Here is a 15,459-nt window from a genome sequence, read left to right as displayed (position 1 = left end):
ATTGCATTCAGATGGAACAAATTATGCAATTTTTATTTGAAAGGGAGACTTCTCTGGAGAATATTTCTTTGATTACAAAGTTGAAGCTTCCTTTGATGACCTGTAGAAAGACAGTTCAGTCTGCAATTGGCCTGTGGTAAGCAACATTGGATTTAGTTCAGCCGTTTTAAGATGAACTCTGACTCTCACAGAAACGCTTCCACTGTTGAAGCCATTCCTGAACTTAGTCGAATGAGAACAATGACTAACGAACAGCATATTGATTAATACCACATGACCAAATGGGGACATAGTGTAATAAATCAAACAAGGCCTGAGGGCTAAGTGAAATGTTTATTATGATATTGCATCTTCGACTCCGGCATCAGAGGCTCGTGTTGCCTTTTGCTTGTGACACATCCTGTTGCTCAGACACAATACCACCAGCAGCAGCAGCGTTGTCGTTGCGCCGATGCCAGAGACAATAAATATTGTGGCTTTATACACTGAGGACGAGACAGCATTATTAACCAATTAGATTAACCATTACATGGTACCTTGTCATGGCATGACCTGGACTCACTCTTGTTCTGCTGAACACATGGATCATCCTCAATTTGTGTGTTATTCTGATGCAGCATTAAAGGACCTAAAGAGACCAGCTGGGTGGGATGCGTTTCAGATGAAGCCCCTCTTTTCTGTCTCTCACCATCAGATGCTGGGGGGGGGGGAGAATAGGAACATTTTATTGTGGCTGCAGTTTGCAGTGGGTTACCACTGCAACATACAAAAATATTAGGCCCCCCCGTCATAGTGCAATTATAATCCATTACAAACTACAAAAGAAGTACTGGTTATAACTGCTGGGCATCAACAAAGTACAAATACTTGTTAATAGTACTTAAATAGATTCCCTCCCTCCACACCCAGGTAGTTGTACTGCGAGTATTTTTCTGACAACTTTTTTACTTTTACTCCCTATATTTGAAAACAGATGCATACTCCTTACAATGTCTCAATAGGCTCGTTTGTCTTTTTTCCAACCTTCGCACATAATGTAAACGCTTGTAAATAAAAAGTGAGGTCAACTGGGTTTAAGATCTTGATTGGGATATTGGCGTCATCAGGCAGGAGACGGACAGCAGAGACATGGTGGACTTTGAAACTGAAGAATAATGACAGCAAGTTGCAAATCTGAAAAGCTGTTTGATAAACATGCTTAAAGGCATTTAAACAAAGTGCTGGAGTTTTTTTTTTTTTTTTTTAATAATGAAATTTTTTTGTCAGTATTTCCCTTTGAATACAGTCTCCAAATATAGGTTGTCAGCCTCCTTGACTAATAGTCTGTATCGGCCCTGAAAAATATGAGGGATGCTAAATTTCCTTGATCAACCACAGGGAAAATTAGCAGCCGAGTAGTCTATATTTATTTTTAAATTAGGATTTTTCTCGCTGAATGTTCTGAATTGCTGTTCCAATGCTTGTGTTGTACAGCATTGTGTAGAATAAAATAACTAGCCAAGAACTGCACCAGATATACAGATGACAGTTTTGTGCCGTTACACTGCGTTTTTGTATAGCATTTCTATAACTGCAAGTTGATATTAGTGGTATTAAAAGGTGGATTAAGTCAGATAAGTCCCCACTGGAGACTGGTACCAAATTCACAGCCGGTCACTGAATTATACCAGTCCCAATTGCATGCCGCATGACAGTAGATGTATAGTACTTACAAATGGCACAGCGTTGTTCACAGTCAACATCCTCTGTGCAGATTTCCACCCAACAATAGAAGTATATCTAAGAAATTACAAAACGAAATAGCCCAAAAAGGGTGTGAGGAAATCAATAACATGGTTCTACTTTTCAGAAATAAACATGTACGTATTTGAGTGGCTTACTTCCTCTACACTTGGCTGGCCTTTTTTCACAAAGGCAAAGGTCTTGACATCAAATCTCCTGACTTGGGAATGGGAATACGTTTTGCCCTGGCCGTCCACAGGGATCGAACTTCTGGAGTCATCCAGGTGGTTAGGACATCTATCCAGGAGGAGGAATTTAAGTCATCAGCCGCTATGCATTACTCCACAACCCCAATTTTCAACTGTGTCAGTTCTTTACCCGTCGTTGAGAAGCATCCACACAGAGTGTCGAGATGTCGGGTAGGCGAAGCAATCCCTTACATGCAGGGAAAGTGTGGGATCTGGTGATGGTTGGGCGATGGAGATTTCCACATACACCGTTTCACGTAATGGCAACGTCAGTGGAAGTTGGTCCTCAGGAAAGTAACATGTAAAGGATGCATCTAGATAGAGGAACAAATGGTCCAAAAGGGTTTGTTGTTCACAGGTGTGTCAAACGACACGTTTTATTTACCTGTGGCTATCCTCATCTGCACTTTGATGGTTCCCAGAGCAACCACAGGCGGCGGGTTGGTCACTGCGTACATGGAACGTAGATTTACTGCACGCCTTGCAGCGGATGCTTCATATTCACACTCAACCTGGAGACTTAAAATTTAAAAAAAAATAGGTCACCACTGACTGCAGATTCCCGTGCAGAAGAATGCAAAGGGTGCGATATAAATTACCTAAATGAAGAGTGGTTTGGTCTATTTGGATCAAGGAGCTCCTCCACCTCTAACTCATAGACGACGACATCTCCATTGACCTGAAGGCAGGTGGAGTCATTTATTATTAAGATAAATTACACCCGTAACTTAGTGATGTTGAAGGAAAATTAACGTGTAGGATAACAGAATGAATTGTATGTTGCAGAGGTGTTAAAATAGTCCTACTCCACCCACAGCAACTGGTAATGTAATTGAGTGTGGTGAAAAGGTTAACAGATTTGCAGTCAGGGAAAGTGCATGACCTTTGTTTTAACCCCACAGGCCGTGATGGGAATCTTAAAGACGGCAGTGTCTGAGGTGGTGATCAAAGGGACGCAGCGCGGCTGATCCTTGACTGCGAGGCTCGTCGGATGCGTAAGCGGGTCCGTCTCGGTGGTTTTTACAGCGAACACAAAGTGTCCATCCAGAGAGCAGGCTGGAGAAGGTGCCGGCACAGAAAAGTGAAAACTCTTTACACACGAAAATCAAATTGCAACAATGTTGCCAAACATTTCTAAAAGCTTACAGTTGAGTCTGTAGTAGCATACTGAATCTGTGGCATCGTGGCAACATCCCTGATCGGAGCAGGAATCTGGAGACATTCTTTCTTGGCCACATTTCACTCTGAGGTCTTTGGGAATGGCACACTTTCCATGGAATTCTGGAATAGATGTATTTTGCACAATTGTCAAAAAAAATAAAAAATAATAATGTACCAGTATTACCAGACAACTAGCAACCCTTTATTGCTCAGTGACTGTTTTTTTTTTTTTTATCAATGTCTTTATGTCTCAAAAGTGTTCTCTGTCATTTGACTGTCTGCTGTCGTACTAGAGCGGCTCCAACTTCCGGAGACAAATTCCTTGTGTGTTTTTTGGACGTACTTGGCAAATGAAGATGATTCTGATTAAGCCACATTTCCACCAAGTAGGAAGTTAAGACCAATCTTAAACTTTGGGACAGTAAACTCTGATCTGGCTTGCGTTTCCACCACATAAAAAACTGAGCAATGCAGAGTGACAGAGCTATAACAATGACATTTCATCCCATTAGATGGTTCATGTGTACCTACTGTTTTGGGGAAATAAAAGAATAAAAATCTGCTCAGTGATGATAGAGTGCGATAGTGCGTGGTGATCTGCACTCACTTGTTGGTGAGAGTGCCATCCACTCCCTGGGTCTTACTGTCAGAGGACAGCTGATGTTTACCCTGAACCAACCAACCTCTCCTGCCAGCTGGACTTGCAGCGGGATGACGACTTTACTGCCCTAAGGATTAAAAGTCATCGATCACCAGATAAGAGTTATACAAACCATCCATTTCACACGGTAAGTTATGGTTCATTCCATGAACACATTCAAATCGTGATCTTGCAAAGTTTGATTAAGTTGGACATACATTCCCAGGTACAGTGTCCATTTTTTACACCATCATGGAAAAACTTAATTTATTCCAGTAGTTCCATTCAAAAAGTGAAACTCAAGATTCACTGCACACCAAGTAAAAGTATGTCATGATTTTCTTTTATAATTTGGATTATGGTTCACAGCCAACAAACACCCCAATTTAACCATCAAGAAATTTTAATATTACAAATGTAACAATACAGACGTTTAATATAGAAACTAGGTTGCTGTACAAATTCGGCCTGCTGAAAAGTATGCAAGTCAAAGTAGCGGTGTTTCATGTATCTATATTGTGTAAAAGTTTCACTTTCTGAATTGAACTATTGAAATGCATTTTAAATTACAATTTATTGAGCAACAGTGCTTTACCTTCACTTGAGTGTAGCAGCTGTCATACTTGCTGAAGAAGAAGAGGCTCTGGTTGTTCTGTCTGCCCATTTTCACTCCACACGAGTTCTCGGACTGAGGCACCGCGAGTGTTGCCCCCGTTTTGTCTGACAGAAGAACAAAGACAACCCAATTTCAAAGTCACGCGAGTAGTAGGTTGTTTATTTGACAGCATCCAAAGCTGGCAATCTCACCTCTTACACGAATAGGACTGTTGACCTTGGAGCCAAACACAGCTTTTATTCCCCTCTGAGAGCAGCTGACTCTGGGCAAGGCAAGACTTTGTCTCTGAGATGGCGTTGAGCCCTTTTCGGCACACCGACAGAGTTGAACGTCGAAGAGCAAAATAACAGAAATAAAAAAAAATGTTACAAAATTACAATTCATCTCTTTGTAGCTTGGATGCTTTGTCTTTCATTAGCTCTGCCCACTCCAAACTATGTGGTTCACTCGTTGAAGCATGCAGGCAGGTATCACGTGACAGCCCAATTAGCTTTAATTGCTTAGGAGCCTGCTGGAGCCCACAACCAGAGACAAGCGTAAACCCTGGACTACTAATCTTCATCAAAGTATTAATGGCCCAAATGTGACAATGGCTCCCACTTCTAGACTTATATATAGCGACAATGACTTCAAAGGTAACCTTGCTGCATATATTTATGCCAGTCAACACTATGCGTGAAAATGACGACAAAACATTCATTGCTTATTTTTTCTTTAAAAAAAAATAAATTAAATTAGAGCACCTGCAATATTTATTACCTTTATTTAGCTATTATTTCTTAAAATTAATTAATTAGTGTAAAATGTATTTATTTATTTATGAGCTGAGGGTAATTATAAATCCTAATTGGGTGAAAAATATTTTTTTGAAAATAAAATAAAATATATACAATTTTACATAAAACAAAGTATTAGCAAAATAAGCAATTTTATTTGATAGTTGTTTGATTCATTATAATTACAGTAAGTGTAAATAGTCAAAAGGAGTATCCATTGTATAATATATATATTTTTCATAAAATGCAAGAATATTAATAAAATAAATATTTCAACAGTTTCATTGTGTTAAATAGTTGGTAAATTAATCGTACAGCATTTATTATAATTTATAAATTGAAATAAAAGCTAAAGCAATGATAAAATACAATAGAAAACATGAGAATGGATTCTCGTTTTATTATTTCAAAAAAACTATTAAAACACCTCTGTAACATACACAAAAATACTGTACATTTTTGCCTCAAATCAAATTTAAATTTGAATGTGCCCTTGAGGCTTGATGACAAAAGTTTACACACCCATCTTTTAAAGGTTGAATAAAACAAATGTTATTTTCGCTCGTGAAAAATGTGCACGCCAGCGTGGAGGACGTTTACAAAAGACGTTAACAGCTTCTTCTTCTTCTTTTTTGATTTTACGGGAAGTTACGAAGTGTTCAGCTCGAGTGGTGACGTAACTCGTATGTCGTGCGTGACGTTTCCTGTCAGTGGAGCACAAGCAAACTCCAACACGACCGAACACAATAGCTTCTTCACAGCCATGGCGTTGAATATAAATCACTCTCAAAACGGCGGAGTGTTGATTAACAATGGAGAAAGGTATGTTCATTCCATTTATTTTACTAATACGTTTTGATGGAACAAATTAGGGGAATATCGCCTCTCCCGTTGGCTCGTTTAGTTTCCAGTCAACAGCTACGTAGTTTAGTGGCCTAGTTTAGCTTTAGCACAGCTTGGCTAACGCAACTGTGCCGCTGGCAGTGTTCACGTGATACCTTTTAAAATGTTATTTAAACGCATTTCCAAAGTACTCGAGAAAATAACAAGGGTTCTCTGTCGCGTTGGCTCATAATTGATATTGGGTAAAAGGTCGGTGGCTGAAGCTAACTTTCAAAACAGGAAGTCAGTATCTTTTGGCTGCATGTTGACATCATGTCAACATAGGCTCGTCGGCCAGTTTATTAAAGTACAATCGAATAACCGCTTTCATAAACAATAAATCACTTGCAGATGATTTTCTTTTGGGAAAAAAAAAGCAGTGGAAGGTATGTAACCGGTAAAAATGCCAATTAATAGTTTCTAGTTTAGCCATTTGATTACATTACAGGTAGATCGCAGTAAATATGAATAATGTCAAAAGCTTAACTTAGGTAGTTCAATTCCAAAAGTGAAACTCATAGAGGTGCACAATACAGACTCAGAGTGAATTATTTCATAGCTTTTTTGAATGTATTTATGTATAATTTTGATAATTATAGCTAACAGCAAACCAAAATCGAAAATTCACCACTTCTAGAAACTAGAATATTACATGATAATCAAGGAAGAAACAATGTAAATGATTTTGAATGCAGGAATTTGTTTAATAAATCTATATAATGTACGAGTACTGAAATAAATGAACTTTTCTACCATGTTGTAGTTTATTGAGATGCACCTATATTAATGACTGTTAATCTTTATTTCAGAACTCAATATGCCTTATGTTGAGCTAGATATCCGTTATATATATATATATATATATATATATATATATATATATATATATATATATTAGGCTTTACACGATCTGTTTTTATTTTGGGCCGGTCAGCGAATTAAAAAAAAACCGATCTCCGATCCAATCACAAGATGGAGGAATGTGTCTATTTAAATGACCTGTTCATTTACTGTATATAGTTGTGTACTTAATTGCTAAAAAAATATATATTTACAATAAATGTATTTTTGTTCCTCTATTTATGCCAGTAAGGCATAGTGACAGACAGAACAAATTAATGGTCTTCTATTAGATGGCAAGAAGTAAATACAGGAATTAATGTATCCACCTTTCGTGACATTTTTGTTTGTTGGTGTGCCGTGAAATTTTTCAATTGTAAAATATGTTCCTTGGCTCCATAAAGGTTGGGAATCACTGCTCCAGTCAGATTGTGTATTCTAATCAGTCAGGTCAAACCAACATTACAACATGACAGAAATAATGGGTGCCAACTTACTGTAATTATTTTAAATTAAATTACTTCACCCACACCGAAACTTTAGAGCATGATACAACAGAACAGCGGCATGTTTACGTACAACAATTCGTGCTACCACTAGCTTGCTAGACTACATAACATTTTGTTGCCTGCTTTTGAGCCGTATTGTATTAAAAGTACGTGAACATACCTCAAGCAAGCCTTAAACGAACGTCCTCTTCTGAGCAGCGGTGACCACCAACAAGTTTTCCCCCATTTTGTCCTTCTAATACAGGCGGGCGCGATCCACTCTTGTTGTCGTCACCACGGTAACGAGTGTGGGAATTTTTTTTGAATTTTTGCGGAATCTTAAAGATCCTAGAAATACATGGATAGGTGCAAATATGTGAGTTTTTCAGCAAATAGTTGTTAGTTGGGTTCTACAGAATTGTTTTCTTCTAAAGCAAAGCAAATTCATTTATATAGCGCATTTCATACACACGGTAACGCAATGTGCTTTACATGATTGAAAGCATTTAAAAAGAGAAAAAAAACAGCTTATAAACATTTAAAACAAAGAGGAAAAAAAAATAATAAAAATATAATTAAACAGCATACAGTGCAAGAAATATAATTTAAAAGTGGAAATGCTCTAAAAAGCATGGGAAAAAAGAAGAGTTTTTAACCTGGACTTAAAAACATGCACAGTTGGGGCTGACGTCACTTCATTTGACCTGAGTCTGTCGATCTCAGAGCCCTACTGGATTTATATTCTGTTAGCATTTCATTCATGTATTCAGGACTTGAGCCATTTAGTGATTTATAGACCAGTAGCAGAACTTGAAAATCTATTCTAAAGCTGACTGGAAGCCAGTGTAAAGACTTTAGAATTGGAGTAATATGGTCTGACCTTCTTGTTCTGGTCAGAACCCGAGCCGCAGCATTCTGAATGAGCTGCAGTTCTTTAATGCTTTTTTTAGGGAGTCCAGTCAGAAGACCATTACAATAGTCAACTCTACTTGAGATAAAAGCATGGATGAGCATCTCCTGGTCTGCTTGACACATGCAAGCCTTCACTCTGGATATGTTCTTCAGATGGTAGAAGGCAGTTTTAGTAATTGATTTGATATATATTATTATATATTGAAGGTGAGTCTGTGAATGGGAAATCATGAATCTTTGGGGGTTCACTGTGTAAGTTTAAAAAAAAAAATTTAACTTTTATTTTTATTTTGTCTTTCCTCACCAGCGTATTAAGGGAATGTAAGAATGTGGAGCTGTCATTCAGTGATGTCGCCTGTAAAACAGACCTACTGAAGGGGACCAAGAAGGGCACTGTGTACCTCACACCATACAGGGTACTGCCCACGTTACATCGCATTAATTTGCTGTTACCTTTGCTTTTCTTTTCATTGGGAAGTTGACCTAACTCTTCTCATGTGCTATCATGTCCTCTTTTTGGTGCTGGCTTAGATGGTGTTTGTGTCCAGTAATACAAAGGATTGCCTTGGTTCTGCCATGTTCCCCTATTATCTGATGAAGGGCTGCAGCATCGAGCAGCCCGTTTTTGCTGCCAACTACATTAAAGGGACAGTGTCAGCTGAGGCAGGTGGTAGGTGTCCTGTTTGACTTTAACCGGGGTTCAAACAGACTTCAACTGTTTGAACCCCGGTCCTCAGAACTGTGAGGCAGACTGTTTAACCAGTCGGTCACCGTGCCGCCTCAATGAGAAACAGTCATGTCAAAATTATTGGACCACCCTTGTTTCAAAAAATTTTTTTGGTCTTCATTTTAATTCATTGTAGTAAGGTACAGTATATTATCTGAAGAATACAATGAACATGACAAAAATGCAGCTGATTCCTCCATAATTGTTCGTCCTATTCGACATGCTTAATATTAATTGTATTGCCAGTGATTTTGGTTACAATCAAGAAAACCATAGAAGGTGGCTAGATGTCGGCTCTTAAATTTTACTCTCGTGCTATTTTTGTCGTCATAATTATATTTGTCCAAACAAATTTGGTTTAAATTTAGTTACCTTTAGTTGTACTAGGAATTAAAAATGAACAAGACAGTGAAGAAACAAGGGTGTGCTAATAATTTTTCCGATGACTGGATATGGAAGTCTTGCGTAGTAACAGGTCATGTCATGTATGATGTCAGTTTTAAAACTGACGTTTTGTGCAATTCACCAGCACTTAATTTATTTTTACAAAAATTCAAAATGCATTTGAAAGACATTCTAGGGTATTTGAATTTGTAGGTTCTTTTGTGTGACTTGGTTTTAATGTGTTTTCTTGCTATTATGTAGAGCCTTGTTCTTGGTTTCATGCAAATTTTAAACCTATCAGTTTCATGCATCTCGTTTAAACCTACTGAAATATTGGAATATCTCTTCCCAGGTGGCTGGGAGGGTCAAGCCCATTTCAAGATGTCCTTCCCCAGTGGAGGAGCCATAGATGTTGGCCAGCATCTCTTCAAACTGGCCACAAATGGTTTCCTCATTACTTTCCATTATTGCAGTGGTCTGTTATTACACCATGTTGGTAGAAGTCATTGTAAAGCTTGTCTTACTTCATTGTCTTACAGCTTCTCGTGGAGCTCCTGCTCAGAATGGTGCTGCGTCATATCACGGCTACCCTTCTCCTGGAATCATGAATGGCTACGGCCCACCACCACCTGCTCCCCAAGGCTATCCTTATGTGCCCCCTCCCCAGCAGAATGGATTCTACCCGCCCCCTCCTCCTCCTGCTGCTGGCAACATGGGCTACCCTTATCCAACAACTGCTGCAGGTGCAGAATCCAGTTTAAAAATGCTTATATGCACACAAGACATGTGCCAATCATAGATCTTAACTTGGGAACATTGGTACACAGCAAGGTTATTGTAACTAATGGAAAGAAACGAAATAATGAAAACTACAATTGGAAAAAAAAATGTTCATTAACTGAAAAAAAAGATCACTGACTGACACAGCATTGTCAGTTTCCAAAACTAAGTAAAAAACAAACCATATAAGAATAGTGTGAGGATGACCATAAATAGGAAGTACAACTTAATGTGACGGAATGAAAGCTGTACACGTCACCGTCATGGCTGCGCATCACAATAGGGGCGCAGTACAATAGGGCTATAATGACAAAAGTTGAGCCATCCTTCCATTTTCTTTGCCGCTTACGGTATTATTCTGTCCTGTTATGCAATTTAGCTGATTTGACAATCACAATAAGAGAAAATAGAGAATGTGCAGTACAAAGTGATCCGTCTGTAAAGTGAGCGTTTCTGACCTTGAGACTTTTCTTGTGTTTCAGGAATGTACCCATCAGGGTCTGACTACATGATGGCCCCACCTCCCCCATATCCAGGGCCACCTCAAAACTGGGCTGCACCCCCCCAGAACTGGACAGCTCCGCCACCTCCAGGTCTGACCCCCGCCCCTCCATCCTTCTGTCTTTAGTTCTCCTCTTGCCATGTCTGCGTCACTGCACCCGTCAGATGTGATCCATCTTGCCCAAAGTGAATCACTTCAAATCATGCAACCTAAAATAAAAAAGCGGAGCTCATGATCTCGTGCCCTGTAAATCCGCTTCCCCCCCCCCCCCCCCCCCCCTCGTATTAATTTTTTGAATCTGCTGATATATCATGTGTTGGGCATCAGTTTTAGTGTGAAACACTGAATACTCGGGGTGTGATTGCAGATTTTTAGATGATGATTCTGGGAACTGCCAGTTGTTGTGCCTCATACTGACTTCCACTAAGTCATACTGACTAAACACACCCACAAAATGTCTCTGTATAATGCAGTGCACTACACCGCTGCAAACTGAAAGTGCAGTACAGTAAATCCCGGTTTATCATGGGGTATGCGTTCCAGACCCACCTACAATAGGTGAAGGCCTGCGATAACTACTATATATAAGAGTTATATAGTTTTACCCTCACATGATTTAAACACATTTGAACTTGTAATAAAACACACTTTCTGAATAGTCCGCACCTGTTCTCACTCTTTCTCGAACAGTTGTTTGTGACCGAAGATTTCTGTAAAACTGTTACATAGCCTGACACAAGAGAATCAAACATTGTACAGTACATTTTCAACCAAACAATATACAATTCCAATGAAATTGGGACGTTTTGTTAAACAAATAAAAACAGAATGCAATGATTTGCAAATCATGTTCAACCTATATTTAATTGTAATGTATGTGTAATGTTCAAACTGATCAACTTTATTGTTTTTAGCAAATAATTGTTAACTTCGAATTTTATGGCTGCAACACGTTCCCAAAAATCTGGGACAGGGTCATGTTTACCACTGTGTTACATCACCTTTTCTTTTAACAACATTCAATAAACGCTTGGGAACTGAGGACTCTAATTGTTGAAGCTTTGTTGGTGGAATTCTTTCCCCCCATTCTTGCTTGATGTACAGCTTCAGCTGGTCGACAGTCCGGCGTCTCCGTTGTCATATTTTATGCTTCATAATGCGCCACACATTTTCAATGGGAGACAGGTCTGGACTGCAGGCAGACAAGTCTAGTACCCGCACTCTTTTACTACGAAGCCACGCTGTTGTTAACACGTGCAGAATGTAGTTTGGTATTGTCTTGCTAAAATAAGCATGAAATAAGCATCTTTTTCATGGGCGTCCATGAAAAAGACGTTGCTTGGATGGCAGCATATGTTTCTCCAAAACCTGTATGTAGCTTTCAGGATTAATGGTGCCTTCACAGATGTGTAAGTTACCCATGCCATTGGCAGTAACACAGCCCCATACCATCACAGATGCTGGCTTTTGAACTTTGCGTCCATAACAGTCCGGATGGTTCTTTTCCTCTTTGGCCCGGAGGACACAATGTCCACAATTTCCAAAAACAATTTGAAATGTGGACTCGTCGGACCACAGAACACGTTTCCACTTTGCATCAGTCCATCTTAGATGAGCTCGGGCCCAGAGAAGCCGGCAACGTTTCTGGGTGTTGTTGATAAATGGCTTTTGCTTTGCATAGCAGAGTTTCAAGTTGCACTTATGGATGTAGCGTCAAACTGTATTTACTGACATTGGTTTTCTGAAGTGTTCCCGAGCCCATGTGGTGATATCCTTTACACGTTGATGTCGTTTTTTGATGCAGTGCCGCCTGAGGCATCGAAGGTCACGGGCATTCAATGTTGGTTTTCACCCTTGAAGCTTACATGCAGTGATTGCTCCAGATTCTCTGAACCTTTTGATGATATTATGGACCGTAAATGATGAAATCCCTAAATTCCTTGCAATTGTACTTTGAGGAACATTGTCCTTAAACTGTTCGACTATTTTCTCACCCACTTGTTCACAAAGAGGTGAACCTCGCCCCATCTTGGCTTGCAACAGGTGCTTGATGAGCATTCCTCAACTTTCTCAGTCTTTTTTGCCACCTGTCCCAGGTTTTTTGGAACGTGTTGCAGCCATAAAATTCTAAGTTAATGATTATTTGCTAAAAGCAATAAAGTTTATCAGTTTGAACATTAAATATCTTGTCTTTGTAGTGTATTCAATTAAATATAGGTTGAACATGATTTGCAAATCATTGTATTCTGTTTAACATAACGTATTTTGTTTAACATAACGTCCCAACTTCATTGGAATTGGGGTTGCAATTCCACCTGACAAAGTCCTATCGCTGAATGCTAACATATATACAAGCTTCCGTAAATGGACTAATGGATATTTGCGTCGACGTTACGGTGGTATAAAACCTCAAACAATTTATACATTAACGCACACGGAGCAGTAACACATGCAAACGGCACATACGACAATACAACTATTACTGGAGCTTAGTGGGGGACCTTCTCTGCCTCTTTCTTCTTTCTCTCAATGACGCTGTATCTCTTCTGGTCGACCTCCGTGCTGCCCTCCAATTTGTGGCCCAACATGGTACAAAAGCAGGGGATAGAAAGGGAGCTGTGCCGCCAATAGTGAAAATCTGCAAGTATTTGACTCCCCATAAAATTTTTTATAGTTGCTTATAGGTGCCACAAAGTAGGGTCAAAGTGCTACTTCTGTCTAAATGAAAGTCTTCACTCACTTCAACATAGTTTCTTGCCACCAAGATGCCACATGATTGTGGTCAGGCTTTACTTTTGTCTAAATAAAGTTCCTCAAGTCACTTCAACATAGTTCCTTGGTACCGAGATGCTACAAGATGCTGCCATAGTCGTACTTTTATTGTTTAAGCCTGAGCACAATAATGTTTTGTCATTTGTTGTAATGGATCTTATTAGATTGTTCAAATACGCTTAATATTGTCTATATGAGGCGGCACGGTGGCCGACTGGTTAGAGCGTCAGCCTCACAGTTCTGAGGGCCCCGGTTCAATCCCCCGGCTCCGCCTGTGTGGAGTTTGCATGTTCTCCCCGTGCCTGCGTGGGTTTTCTCTGGGCACTCCGGTTTCCTCCCACATCCCAAAAACATGCGTTAATTGAACACTCTAAAATTCCCCGTAGGTGTGACTGTGAGTGCGAATGGTTTTGTTTGTTTGTATGTGCCCTGCGATTGGCTGGCAACCAGTTCAGGGTGTACCCCGTCTCCTGCCCGACGACAGCTGGGATAGGCTCCAGCACGCCCGCGACCCTAGTGAGGAGAAGCGGCTCAGAAAATGGATGGATGGATGGATGGATGGATTGATTGTCTATATGTGGTTCTATGTTTAGCGGTCACTTATCTTCTCTTTGTCATGTTTTTTTCTGGGCCCAGGTAACGCCAAGGCAGCAGAAGCAGCAGGCAGTGCGTACTACAATCCCAGCAATCCACACAATGTCTACGTGCCAACGGTCAGCTACTTCTCTTTTCTTCCAATTGTGCGGAAGTGTCATGTGACTTTGTCCCGTATTGGTCCTTGTACACTATAATGTATATATATTTCTTTGTTTTTGTTTCCATAAAGGAGCAGCCTCCTCCATATGCACCTTATCCAAACTCTCCTGAAAAGAAAAACAACTAAGGCTCAGGCACCATGACAGTTCCTCCTTAATCTTGGGATGGATCCCTGATGGCGACATACGGCAGATTACAGAACATCAAATTCAATCTCTTACAAGCAGCCACATTGTTTAAAAAATGTTTTGAAGGGACAACATGCAACTTGCCCCCAAAAATCAAGAAGTCCTATGTGACTATTATTTTGAATATATAATTTGTTGACATGTTGTAAAGAGGACTGTTTGGAGCTGAAAGGAGGCAGTGGGATGACGAATGTATTATTATTATTTTTTTTATGACAGAACTGTATCACCCCACACTTTCATGGAATTCATTCTTGTAGCTATTACCAACAACCAAAATTATTAGCAGTGTATTTTTGCGGTATCCTTTAAAGGACTGTGTGTATTTCCAATACAGTTTTTGAATGGAGTGTTTGTTATTCGTGTACAATAGCAGGAGTGGGTTGAATAGATTTTAGTGGTACATTTATGGCCTCCATATCGCCTGATTCTCATACTTTTGGCTATTAATAGCGTATCCTATAGTATATGTGACCAAGACTATCCCGCTCTCCATCATTAACAGTAATTACATTTTCTAGATAACCCAAATTGCACATTTTTGCTGTATTCATTGAAATGCACGTCTTCAAAAGTGCAATATTCCCAGTTTCCAAAGGTTCTAGTGGAAAAGTAGGACTTACATGAGTGACCCTGTGCTCTTACCCTCTTTTGTATTCATGTATGCAAAGGCAAGCTGAAACCATCCTTGTAATAGAGCCAGTATGCGGTGGCCAGGCTTCATCATTTGGAGAACAGCAGTGTTTCGCCTGGTAAAACTCCCGAGGGCTAACCATTTATTATTGTTAAGCAGTTAACACCTAGCAAAAGGTCTTTGCACACCTAAAATGATTTTCTTGGCGTGGATCTAAGTTTGCTTTAATCTTGAAATGTCTGTAAATTAATAACGCTTGCCTGAATTTTGTTCACTGAAATCTAATAAAGTTGTCATTTATTGAATATAGTATTTCCTGCGCCTCAGCAGCTTTTTTTTTTTTTTTTTTTTTTTTTTTTTTTTTTTTTTTGTACACATTTCTTCTACATAAGAGAGGCGGTGTATTTTGCCTTGAGTGTGAACACGAGAAT

The 15,459-nt window shown here is 39.5% G+C and overlaps 2 protein-coding genes across 3 annotated transcripts; one reads left to right on the top strand and one right to left on the bottom strand.

The window, feature by feature from the left end:
• Nucleotides 1-336: 336 nt before the first annotated feature.
• Nucleotides 337-4,771, bottom strand: LOC133415310 (zona pellucida sperm-binding protein 4-like). The gene is made up of 12 exons (XM_061701276.1): nt 4,579-4,771; nt 4,367-4,491; nt 3,739-3,859; nt 3,117-3,251; nt 2,854-3,026; nt 2,570-2,649; nt 2,356-2,489; nt 2,101-2,284; nt 1,881-2,019; nt 1,713-1,779; nt 563-697; nt 337-485 (listed from the first exon to the last, which is right to left on the bottom strand). Exons 1-12 carry the CDS (start codon nt 4,769-4,771, stop codon nt 337-339), a joined length of 1,635 nt encoding a protein of 544 aa, XP_061557260.1.
• A 1,071-nt stretch (nt 4,772-5,842) lies between these two features.
• Nucleotides 5,843-15,340, top strand: wbp2nl (WBP2 N-terminal like). 2 transcript variants are annotated; one of them, XM_061701179.1, is made up of 8 exons: nt 5,843-5,985; nt 8,593-8,701; nt 8,817-8,955; nt 9,749-9,841; nt 9,936-10,139; nt 10,659-10,769; nt 14,087-14,163; nt 14,283-15,340. In XM_061701179.1, exons 1-8 carry the CDS (start codon nt 5,849-5,851, stop codon nt 14,331-14,333), a joined length of 921 nt encoding a protein of 306 aa, XP_061557163.1. In that variant the 5' UTR covers nt 5,843-5,848; the 3' UTR covers nt 14,334-15,340. The 2 variants fall into 2 exon arrangements, with proteins under 2 accessions (XP_061557163.1, XP_061557162.1); XM_061701178.1 differs by having other exon boundaries at nt 5,844-5,985; nt 14,277-15,340.
• Nucleotides 15,341-15,459: the final 119 nt, after the last annotated feature.

Source organism: Phycodurus eques, chromosome 16 (assembly GCF_024500275.1).
Source record: "Phycodurus eques isolate BA_2022a chromosome 16, UOR_Pequ_1.1, whole genome shotgun sequence".
Taxonomy (NCBI): Eukaryota; Metazoa; Chordata; class Actinopteri; order Syngnathiformes; family Syngnathidae; genus Phycodurus; species Phycodurus eques.
This window is presented reverse-complemented; position numbering and strand designations above follow the sequence as displayed.

What these genes read in the sequence shown, in the direction of transcription:
- LOC133415310 (XM_061701276.1), bottom strand. Translation starts at nt 4,771, where the DNA reads ATGAATTGTAATTTTGTAACATTTTTTTTTATTTCTGTTATTTTGCTC. An exon ending in TGGATGCTTCTCAACGACGG is followed by an intron (nt 2,020 to 2,100) that starts GTAAAGAACTGA and finishes CCTCCTGGATAG; the next exon opens with ATGTCCTAACCACCTGGATG. An exon ending in TGAACAACGCTGTGCCATTT is followed by an intron (nt 698 to 1,712) that starts GTAAGTACTATA and finishes CCCCCCCCCCAG; the next exon opens with CATCTGATGGTGAGAGACAG.
- wbp2nl (XM_061701178.1), top strand. Translation starts at nt 5,849, where the DNA reads ATGTCGTGCGTGACGTTTCCTGTCAGTGGAGCACAAGCAAACTCCAAC. An exon ending in TGTACCTCACACCATACAGG is followed by an intron (nt 8,702 to 8,816) that starts GTACTGCCCACG and finishes GTGCTGGCTTAG; the next exon opens with ATGGTGTTTGTGTCCAGTAA. An exon ending in CTTCAAACTGGCCACAAATG is followed by an intron (nt 9,842 to 9,935) that starts GTTTCCTCATTA and finishes ATTGTCTTACAG; the next exon opens with CTTCTCGTGGAGCTCCTGCT.